Source organism: Mycteria americana, chromosome 2 (assembly GCF_035582795.1).
Source record: "Mycteria americana isolate JAX WOST 10 ecotype Jacksonville Zoo and Gardens chromosome 2, USCA_MyAme_1.0, whole genome shotgun sequence".
In the NCBI taxonomy this organism is placed as follows: Eukaryota; Metazoa; Chordata; class Aves; order Ciconiiformes; family Ciconiidae; genus Mycteria; species Mycteria americana.
Genome location: NC_134366.1, coordinates 16,485,053 through 16,497,102, shown reverse-complemented (window position 1 = coordinate 16,497,102; position 12,050 = coordinate 16,485,053). Strand labels below are relative to the sequence as shown.

Below are 12,050 nucleotides of genomic sequence, written 5' to 3'. Positions count from 1 at the left end.
AAAACCTTTGCTTCAGCACTACATTAACTTGCAAATGGATAACCTAAGACATGTACAATGACTTGGTCAAAAAAGGAGGAATGTGAATGGCCCCTTTCTCCAGCTAAGATACTTAGGAACCCTTGCTGAGCAATAAATGAATCAGGAACGTAATACTTTTAATTAACGTTTTCTGAATACTTATTTGTAATTTACATTTAATTTTAAACCTGAGCTTAATCCTCTGATCTGGAATGAAGACAACTATTTAGTGCAGTTTGAATGTAACCTTCCCCAGTTTGTGTTAGAAACTATAGAAAAGGGAAACTCTATAGCAATACTTGCAGAACCACTCTTTTCTGAGAGAAGGACATAATTGTAGGACTTTTTTTCCCCCAAGTGTACTGAGCAACTAATGCACAAATGGGAAACAAGTAATCCAAAGCTTCTCTATCAGGCTGCTTCACATGTGAATAACTGGGCTTTGGGTGCAAAATGCTGAATTTTGCCTATAAAGTTCTTCTGTAGCATTCTTTTGCCAGCTGCTGTCCTGTTAAAATCAGAGGGTACAGGCAGCAGGGCTTGATTTATAACACATTTTGGTATTTTGAATATAAGTACAATATTACACATGCAAACCCACACAGAAATAACCTCTGCTTCTTCCTGTTTCGCAGCATACCTGTGCTAATTGGGTAGGAAGCTGGTAAGGGAGGGGATGATATAATATGCAGGATTAAGCCTCTGCTGTCTCAGACAGCACACCTTGATGGTGTAGATAGACAGATCTGACCGTGCAACCACTGTGTTCAGAGTTCCACTGAAATCACTGGAATTTGCTACACTTGATATTTTTGAAAGTTCAGGCTTTGGGTTTTCTATAAAAAATAGCAACAAAATGGGGAAAAACTGCCAGTGGCTAAGATTTAATACTTTTTAAGCCTAATTTCACTGGCAATTGGAATAGGTGTATAACCTGTGTCACATAGAAATATATGTATTTTCTTGTGATCAGCTTTCTCATCTTGGAAAATTGGCACAGTCTTTTTAAATCAGTCAGTCATCCACAGGAGTCTGCATTCATTTATTCTCTGTTAAATGGAACTGTCAGTTTTGTTGCACCAAAATTCAATTTTCTATTTCATACACATTGTGTATGATGATTTTAATTTACTACTGGGTCACCAAGCAAGTCACTGCTTTTTTAAAATATGAGTTTCTGCTACCTTCTAGAAAAATGTCAGGTAGCTGCAGTTAGATGGTGTGGTGAGGGTACTGCAAATGTACAGGGGAAAACGAGAGACAAAGACTATACATACAAAGATCATTTTGCTTTTTCCTTGGTATGTCCCTCATAGCCCCGAGGAAATGCACACATGTAGATGAAATACTTCTGAGGCTGTGATTTGGAAGACCCGCTGCTGAGAGCAGCACTCTCGTCCCATGCCAGGGGAGGAAGGGGGACAGCAGAAGGGAGGGTGAAAGCCAGTGACTACCGAGACAACTTCCCCTCTGGTGCTAAAGCAAACCAGGGAGACTGGCTGCCCCCAGCTCTGCCCTCTCTCAACCAAGCCTGCTCAAACTCCAGCCGTGGGGATTTAATTTCCAGGGTTTCTCTGGCCAAAGAATAGTGCCTGGTTTGTGTACCCCCACCTGGCCTCTCTAAAAGTTGCTCTATCTCCAGCTATGTAAAGAGCAAAACTATCGATTTTTAAGTGCCGTGGCTTTTTAAAATAAACACAGGATGTATTTTCTTAGTTAAGCATGCCATGAAAGGGGGGAACACTCCTATGGACAGTTAATTTTTACGGCCTGATAAGAGCATTTTAAAATTATTCTGTGCTATGTCAGCCCTTCAGCACATAGCTTGAATTTAATAGGATTTGCAACGGAAGAGTCTGCTCCTGTCTGTGTTAAGGCTGAAAGCCACCTTAGTCTATAGTACAATAATCTATAACCTAAATATGACCTGCTAAAATATGCCTGGGTTTTATATGTAATAGGACAAATTGATCTTTTGAGCAGCTTCAGAGGATCCCCACTAGAAATGAATTTGGCCCAAAGTGTTCAATGCAGGCGGCTGCAACGAAGAGAAAGACCAGACTACATAGGTACAGCTGCTTGGTGGAAGTTGTGTGTAAACAGTGCTTCTCTGATGAGAAGCCAGCTCCTGAAAACAGAGGAACCAAACCTCAGCCTAATGTTTGGTCAACTGTGTTTTCTCTGCTAGTAGGTTTTGTTTATCAGACCGCTATGAAGTTTACTCTGATGCCTTTTTAAAGAGTTTTTTAAAACCTTGAATGAAAACATTAGAGGTAAAGCAAAAATGGAAGTATTCCCCTGTTGAAATATACTTCTTTTTTTTTTTCTTTCTTTTTTCTTTTTTTCATGGGAAGAAGACAAATTGCTTTCTGAAGGGCAGGTATTTACCACTTGGAAGAAATCTCATTTATCCTTCCACTTCACCTATCTTGCTACTGCTGTGAAAATGTCACCTAATGGGCAGAACAGAATTAAACTGGGACAGAAAAGCAGGATGACACAAGGACGGGGAGAAAAATAATAGCTCAGCAACACCAAATCTGGAGCATGGATGCTGCAATGGGGAAGGGCCCATAGGACTCATGAACTCTTCAGCTTCATACTACTGTGCAGGTGTGGAAAGAGTGAATAAAAATGCACAATTGTCTCTGCAAAGCACTCAGCAGTACAGCTATCATCTCCAACCCAGGGTCGGCCCCGTGAGAACAGAGACCTTTAGCTCAGTAACAACTCTGCTTATTATAACATGCCTCAGCTGTGCGTTCCTACCCAAGGCTGTATTTCTAGCCACTACCCTTGGTCACTTAACTTCTAGCCTTCAGCTCTACCTCACCCGCAGTTTGACACCTGCCTAGTCTTGTAGATTAATTTATTTCTGCTGGACTCAGAAAAATCTCCTTCTGAGATACCTTCCTTCACATCTGCAGAAAGTCCTGGCTGTGGTGGAGCAGATGTGTTGCAGTGTCTGGTAGCTGGGGGGGCAAGGCTGCCTCAGCCCCCACAGGGTCTGCAAGCCATCTGGGAGAGAGCTCCCCTACCAAGCAGAATGGCACAAACAACATTTTTTGGCTTGATGGCAGTTTAAAAACCAGCAAACAATAATGTTTTGAGTCAAGCCAAACACGTGAAGCTAGTGAATGGGAAAAAAAAGAGAGAAGAATCATTTTGTACACAGGTTTTTTAAATGGCTTTAATTTCTGCGAAAGAAAGTAGAAGGAAAAGACGTTGTGATTTAAAAAAAAACCTGTGGTGTTTAGTTTAAAACCATATTTAAAGGTTTTAATTTCTTTCCCTCCTGGAACCAACTAGTGAAAGTGAGATAAATTTACAAAATTATTTTAGTAGTTGCTGAATCAGTGCTTTTGCTGGACACATTTTTAATTCGCTATCTCAGCTCTAAAGGGCCATCTGTCTTGCAGCCGTTGAGGGGATGTAGGGCTGGACTGGGAAGTGGATGCATAGGTAATTACAGAGTTATACACAAACTACTCAGATCTCTGCATAATGGATCCCCTGAAAGAACTGAAACTATTATAATGATTAGGCTGGTAGTGGAGGCTCGGAGGGGCTCTGCCTCTGCTGCTCCTCCATATGTTGCACGCAGGATTGCTCGAAGCCACGCAGGACTCCCCTCTGTATTAGGGCTGATGCTGAAACATGTCAGGGGGAGGTAGAGAGGATTTTCTTCTAAACTGCATTTTGCACCTGCGCTTCTGGAGCAATAAGGCTGCCAACAGTTTTGCACAGTTCTCTGAGCATCCCTTCAGCCTCCCCAGAGTGATAAATCTATGGCTGGGAACTTTCTGGTACTAAAATAGCTCTTAAAGCACTTGGAATAATCAAAAAAACCTTCATACTTTGTAGGGCCCTTTTATTTCTCCCTCTCCCTCTTGTCTAATTTCAGTACTTGCCTTTGTGAAACTCTACCATTTATTCCCATGTCACAGTAAATAAAGGTACGAATGTATCCTGCTGGGTCAATTAACCCCGGTTCTGTGCTGTGTCACAGTCTGTACTGGCTGTGATTTCCAGAAAGGAATATTCTTTTGTCATTCTTTGCCCATGTGCGAAGTATGTTAAGACCGTAAGATAACTGTAACACTTTTCCACACAAAGCTAACTCTGCTTTTTGTAATTTCTGGAGTGCAGTTATGAACTGTAGAATGACATGAACCGCATACATGACTTGTATTCTAAAGTGGTAGAGAAGACAAAGGACTGACAGTTTTTGTGCTTTCATGTCAGTGTGCTCCCTAATGATGGGCAAGCCCAGCCACAAAGCCTCTGAACTTCAGCTCTCAGGCAGTCCTTCAAAGGCTAGGAGAACTGGGAGGCTGAGGTTTCCCAGGTTTCATGTTATTCTATGCAGTAATATGATGCACTTCACGGCAATATCAAGCTCCAAAATAAACAGAAATAATAAGAATAAAAATAACAGGCATTGTTGACTTGCACTTCCTTAAGCTTTCATGTGAAATATTTAGATAAGCTTGCTTGGTAAAGTCAACCTAAACAGCTGCCTGATGTAAGAATAAACCTGTTAATGAAACAAATGTGCTGTGCAGCAGCATATATAAATACTGACTATATTTTTAAGTGAATACCTGATAAGGAAATAAGCTATGACACAGATGAAAGGTCGAGACACCAAATGATGAACTGCAACTATTTTCAGAAGTGCTACAGGAATAAATCTGTACTAATCTATAAACCAGTTCACATCAGCAATGCATGCTTCTGGGTTTTGCTTACAAAGGAGCAAATAATAAGGAACGTAGGTTACTGCAAATGTAAAGGAATGAAGACAAATGTGGAAGGAAAATTCCACCTCAGAGGTTCCTCTCATTCTGGTGAAGTAGTGTATACATAGAAGTGTTTTAAATCAATGGAAGTGTATTTTCCTTGCATGGGAGAGTTAGTGTTAAATAAACAACTGATATTTCAATCAGTGGAGGCGAGGGGGATCTCCCAGGTTGCTTTTTGAGGAGGCCTATTCTTACCTCTCTCTGGCCTTTCTCCAGATGCCTAAATGCTGCAAGATGCAGAGGGAGACTTTTGCACCACATCAGCTGATACTCCTAGGGGTGACTGATCTGGAGGTTGAGAGGAATACTCTGCAAGAGTCGTAGGTGCCAAAGGGATGGGTGGAGGACGAGGTGGAGACGGGCAGGCAGAGGCCAGAGGGAGCGACCAGACCTGCTCCCGGTGCCAACCTCTGACTCCAGCTGTTTCCACGTGATACCAGATCTGTGCCCTGCTGAAAAACCCAGCAGTACAACTTTGGGCTGGATTAGCCATTTATCTCATATTAGCCACAACACACAATACGGAGTTCATCTTAGTGTATGGCCTTATGTCACCTGCAGAATGACAGATAATACCTAATCCAGAGTATAATATCTATTTGTGTTAACTCCCTGTTAACCTTTTTTGAACAAATTTGAACTGGCAGAGTGTGTTTATACCAGAGCAGTGCTTTTTGTTTTATGGCCGCAAAGTTTTGATCTGATACTAGGATTCTTAAAGCTGGATTTATGGTTTTGTCCAACCGCAGCCATAATATGAACTGAAGATCTTGTGTTATTAACAAACATGCTTTGCTTTCTGGGCAAGCTGGAAGTCTTGCTCAGTGTTACAGGATGAGAGAAAAATTGTGCCACCCAGAAACTATCATCCAGCTTGGTGGGAGTGTAAAGATTTGTGCTATATGCATCAGAAGAAACATTTTGATAGAAAACATACAGATTCTGCAGTAAAAGTACCCAGGAGGTGTTGCTCCTTGTGGGTTTGAAAACCCACACCATTGTGAGGATCGATGATAGCACAGGTTCCCAGTGACCCTGGTAATAGGCAATCAGTCTCCCTTCAAAACCACACACACACGTGGGTCTCCAGTGTCTTTAGCTGCCGGCACCTATGCGGCCAGGCCCTCCTCCTGGAGCTCCCCGGGCTCCCGCGCTGCCCCGGGGGCTGCTGGCCACGACCCATCGGGGCGTCCCTGAGGCGCAAGGGCTTGCCATGCACAGCGGCCCGTGGCTCCTGCTCAAAGGCTTCAAAAATAAGATGCAAAAAGTTCGCTAATTGTAAAGATTTCACGTTACTTTTTCAGATGAGTGTAAACGTAACTGCTGTTCTTAAATGCGAACGTTAAATCTACTCTGTAAAAACACAATTACTGCTGCCATGGCAGAAATCAGTCGTCCCTTTTGAAGGAATGTCTTGAAAATGCAATCATAAAATCCCCGCACGTTATGGATTTCATTAACATTGTACTCCCCTAGGATTCCCAATTGCACAATAACAGGAGTTCTTTAAATTTTAAATACCACAGACAGGAACAGTTTCACTAAAACCAGATGTGAAACCCCTTGCACCAGCCTTCTTACTGGTTCGAAGTACTGAAACTGGCTGGTAATTGATACCTATTAACATGTTTGTTGTTCAGATTACAGAAATGGAAACACTATACTATTTTTCCTGTGAAAGGATACGTTAATGAGGGACAATGACTTATGTTGCAATGGCAGTTCCCTGCTCTTGATTAAATTAAAGGGCTGTTTTTATTTTTTAGTTTAAATTATGGTATTTCACACTGAAGGGCAGTCGAGTGTGTGAAACGTAAGTGTAATAAACAAGTAGACTGAGTTTAAGGTTGAGGAGCTAATAACATCCCATATAACAATAAACTAACTTCATGCTTATTTTTGGCAGCCCTTGCCTCATGCATATCTTTATTCCATTCATATTAGAAAATCCACAGACTTTATTAATGTGTTTTTAAAGAAGAAATTCAATCTGGAGTGACTCTGTTTCTGATTATGGAGTCACTCCAAATCTCAAGTTAGTGGAGCAATTTTAAAAAGTGTGTTTGAGGGTAACAATAAAATGGAGAAAGTACTGTGCAGGCTTATGGTGTGACTGTGCTATGGATATTTTGAATCGAAACTTTGACATTTATTTCAAAACAACTAAGGAAAGGAACAGACAGACAGCTTTCACTTGGCAGAGCCCGGTAAGCAGGCAGCATTCGGATGAACTCAGGAGTCAGTACCTTCTCAGCCACAAAGGAGCAATCTAGTTTTTCCACCAAAGAATGGGTTCCACATCCACAGATGGAATTCATGCAAATCCATTACTAACAACAAGCCAACACTATTTTCCTAATTCTTTTCAGCCAAATGGTCCGAAAGACGTCAACACCTCAAAGGATACAATCATATCACATGCCCTCTAGACGTCCTCTATAGATACCAATCTCCCTTTGCTGATACTTAACTGAGGTTTTCTGTTTCTTTTGTCTTAGCAAAAACATTAACCTTGAAGGGAGGGGTAAAAGGCAGGGAAAGGAGAACTATAATATTTCCCCTATAAAAAAAATGATACACTAAGGAAATTAGTATTTGGAGCTGAATTTTCAAGCTGCTTTGCCCATGTATGATTGTACATATCTCAGATATATGCCCTAGTTGCATATGCATATTAGCATTTTGAAGGCAGACATCACTACTTAACCAGCTGCAGTGTGTGTGCAGGTATGGAAACCTGCAATCGTGGAAAGATTAATGAATACTGATATACGCAAAATCTTTGTCTCTCAGACAAGGGCATATAGGCATAAATTTTCACTTTAAAAGTTCCAAGTTCAGCATTGCTGTATCCTTCAGCCTGTTTGTTGCTGTTGAATATTTTCTAGAGTTCTTGCACTATGCAACAAAAATCCATTCACTCTGTACTGCACAAAAGCAAATACTTCCAATAAATAACGAGTTTACAATAGCATACAGAACAAACCAGAACAAAGTGACCTCAGTCCTTCATATACAAGTGCCTTCCTCCTTTTATAAAATATTATTATTTTTTTCAATGGGTAATTTCAGAGCATTTTATTAGTTGCATGTCCTTGGTTGTTTGTCTGTAAGCTCTTATGGAGATGAACATCTGTTCCTGGGGATATTTGTACAGAGGAAACATGGGATTTCAATATTTTATCCAGATACAAACTCGCAACATGTGCTTACTGCCACTGGCATCAAGCCTTTGTAGAAGATGGCAGTTCGCACGTGCATGGACCCTGTTATTGAGGTACCTGATGGTCTGAAGTGCTTAGCACCCATCTCAAGATTGTCAATTAAGTTTAACAGGAAAGCATTTAGAACACATTTGGAAGTCTGAATTAGCAATGTTAGTATTGAATTAAACCATAATAAATAAGAATTAATATCCTCCTGACACAAATGGAACTAAAGATTAGTTAAAGCATTGTACCTTGTGAAAAGCCAGGTGATGGCATGCTCAATCTCCAAACTAGCTCGGTTGCTTCTGCTACATAGGTTGAGTGGTAGAAATGATTAACAGTTCTTCTGCAACACATGTTAAGCACGCCTGTTCAATGCAATGAATCTTCAAGCAAGACTTTGTAGGCTCAGTCTTGCAAACAAGACCCAGCTCTGCAGTGAAGGCTGCTACAGCCTAGTTGCTCTGTCATGAACTCTGCCTTAGGGGTGCCGGTCCCTCCACACGGGCCCTGGGCAATGGAGGAGATGCCGTAGGGCTAGACTGCTCAGGGAAATGGTTCATGCTGCCTTTTCCAAACAACGGGCTGGGTGAAGTAGGTGAGAGCTGTGGCATGAGCAGTACAGCATACAAATATCCACCAACTTCTTGGCTGATGTGGTAGCTGGAGGCAGCGTAAAGCTGCTAAAAATTATGCTTGGTGGTTGCTTCAGCCCCTGAGCACCCTGGTTTATGGCAGAAGGCAAAGAAGGCTGAGAAATTCATGGGCGGGAGGCCTGAGGTACCCTGAGCTGTTTTAAGCATAAACCCCAGAGTAGCTTGGATTCTGTTATGTGTTTGTTATTAAAAAAGTTAATGGTTAAAAAAAAATCCTTTGAAACTTTTTCTCAGAAAGGTCTAGTTCTAAGTGAAAGGATTAAGCTATATATGTGTGTATGTAGTCATCATAACTTAATAAAGTTAATAAGCACAGAGAACACATGAATGAGATTTGACTAGCTCTCTTGTTTTGATTATCCAGTCATAAATACGTAAGTGACAGCAGAAAAGAAGGAAATAAAGAAAAAGTGGCGGCCTTCCGACCAGATGAAACACATGGAATTTGATTCTGATGCATTCCACCCTTTTTCCATGTGCATTCCATGGATTGCAAGTGGCAATGATTAATAACAAGCCTTGCACTTATATAAGGCTGGGGAGATTTTAACATTTATGCCTAAGTAAGGAAAAAGGATCAACGGATTTTTTTTTGCCACTCTGAAGTCTGATTAAGTCCATCATACACGATTACCAATTTGCCAAGAGCTCAGGATGTGTAGGGGCCCCTAAGCAGGACACTCGAGAGTCCCATTGTGTGCAAAGGATCAGAAATGAAAGATTTCCCCCTCTTTCTTCCCTTTACTAACTACTACTCAACATGTTTTTAAGCTTTCTTGCAGACAGCAAACCTCACAGGAAACATCAATGTGAACATTTGTATGGGCGGCTAATAAGGCATTGTTTTTATATGTCAGTTAGTAATTTCCTATAGAAAACAACAGAAGCAGGAGGAATGTTTCAAATATATGAACAAGTTTTCAATATTAGTGATATTGATCTAATATGCTCAAGCCTTTCTCTTAGCTTTTGTCAACAGAAATAGGTTCTAGATCATAACTAAGAAGTGTAAGTCAACCTACAGCTGAGACAAATCAGTATTTTTTTCACCTAGTTATATTAATACTTGTCTGCTAGTATAGATTATTTGTATACAGTAATTCATGTGAATAATTCTAACCTCTTCAGGAATCATGTGCCATTAAGCTATGGACCTGATGACAAATAGCAAACAACAAGCCTAAGTAGACTAACTGAACTCAAGGAGTCTCTTTGTGGGGTCAAACATTTGCAGGATTTCTCCGTATTAACAGAGCAAAGCCAAGGTGGCCAATCTTGCTAATGAATGTTGTGTCTGAGGACATGGAAGAATAGCCACTAGACGGAGATCACTAAACTCATTTCATATGTAACATATTCTAGAAGGGACATAGGTCTTCTGAGGTGAAATCTGAGTGCATGAAAACACCATGCCGTATTAATGCTTAACTGTAATCAGCTAGAGACATAGCACATGCTCGGTTTACTGGGACATTCCACTTTAAGTGCATGTTAAACTAATATTGACTTTTCCACTAAACCAAAATCTCTGTTATTTGTGCCCAGAAGACTGAAAAAACAATAGACGTGGGAAGCAGAAGAATTAATCTTCCTGACCTTTTCTTTTTTTATACCTTTGGGAGTCAGTCTTTTTTTGTGTGTCTAATAGGGAATGTGAGCTATTCACTTGCAATGTGATTATGTAGAAATTAGATTATGTAGAAATACTTTACGGTGTTATTTTTTTTCTTTCTTTTGCATTCTCCACATTCAATAAACTCCACAGAGTATTATTATTAATATCTTTAAAATGTTATCTTTTTACCTGTATCCATTCTCTGCTAGAATCTTCCCCTGGGGTCCATCCATTCTCAGGGTAATTTAGCCGGGACCTTTCTGAAGACCAGATAGCACTGTACTGGGAGGAGACAGTGATTTGATCAGAATGAATTTCTCCTGACTCCATACCTAGTGGTTCCATGCACTGGAAATCTGAAGAAAAATAAATTACCATCATTATTATGGTCAGCTTTTTCATTTAGTCTTTGAATAATGAGAACATTTTCCTGCTTTGAATATGAATATCTAAAGAATTTATTTTTATGTGACTCTGAATTCTTTAGCAACTTTAAGTGAGGCAGTATTGGGCTTATGGTATCATTCTTAATACTGTCATTTGAGTTGCCATGGCAATTCCTGCAATAATAATGCTATACAAATATTTTTAGCCCAGCATTGTAGCCATTTCAATATAGGACAATAGAATTCTTTTTTCTAGGGTAGCATAGGCACTTCTGTGGATTCATAATATAAAACAACGTATGTCGAAGTCGTAATTATGCACAAAGTCAGGAAAGACAAACCAGATGACTGTATAAAATAATTTTATTTTAAAACTATTTACTCCAGTACAAAAAGTATAAAATGTTTTAAAAACATTATTAAAATTCTAGCCATTCTCTTTTGGTCCTGGACACTGCAAAGAAACAGATCAACAAAATCTGAATCCAGGCCAGAAGAGTATTGACCTAAGGGAATTACCACCTCTTCTATATATTCTAAATGAGTTGATCATCTCCATCCAATCTCTTTTTGTTGACACAAAAACCACCAAGATAATTTAGAATCAATTGACAACCCAGTCACTATAGAGAGTTCAAAGGCTGACAGGGCATGGAGACTAAATTCTTCTCTCACTCTTCAAACATAAAGGCTCCAACACTACCAAAGCAAGAGAGGCAGGGGGCTTTAGATGGATCCTCACAGCCAGCTGCTCATAGGCCCCTCTGTCAGAGGTTTACCAACCCCATTGCAAGGGCAGGAGAAAATAATATGTGTCCATGCTTCTATTCAGGGACTTCATAGTATATTAATATAATTCATTCCTTCATTAGAAGTTTAAGGTAAAATACCAGTGTGCGAAGTGGAGGCTCTGACATTTGGGTACACACTCCCTTTTATCACACTTTCTCTGGAGCTGATGTATCGCTAACAGAGGATTAGGTGCTGAAAGTTTCAAAATCTATGAGTTGGAAAAATGAGCTTTTAATAATCAAAGTTCTGATTTTTTAATGAAAATTAAAATATTTTGAAAAAAAAAAAAAAAAAAAAGAGTTTAAAAACTTCTATCTGGGATCCAGAAACTTATATTCAGAAATGCTATCAGGGTACCTTATAGGAGTTGTAGTTAGGGTGCCCCATAACTGAATTATCAAACTTGTTGCCAAACTGCATTTCCTGTGGCGTACCACCCTTTTCCCCATTTCTGTGCTGCTTCAACGTATCAGGGGCCTTGGGTGAAGTACTGAAACTGAACTACTTTAGGGTAAGACTCAAAGTAAATTAACTTCTGCTTGGAATCAGAAGGAGAGCCATAAGCC

General features: G+C 40.1%; 2 protein-coding genes across 4 annotated transcripts in view; both read right to left on the bottom strand.

The window, feature by feature from the left end:
* ITGB1 (integrin subunit beta 1) overlaps positions 1-12,050 on the bottom strand; it is a 387,977-nt gene that overhangs the window by 152,602 nt on the left and 223,325 nt on the right. The gene's annotated exons all lie outside the window — the stretch shown is intronic.
* NRP1 (neuropilin 1) overlaps positions 1-12,050 on the bottom strand; it is a 114,358-nt gene that overhangs the window by 41,172 nt on the left and 61,136 nt on the right. For all 3 annotated transcript variants that reach the window (XM_075492478.1, XM_075492479.1, XM_075492480.1), the window contains exon 7: positions 10,496-10,662. In XM_075492478.1, the coding sequence (XP_075348593.1) occupies positions 10,496-10,662 (167 nt within the window). The remainder of the gene's footprint in view (positions 1-10,495; positions 10,663-12,050) is intronic.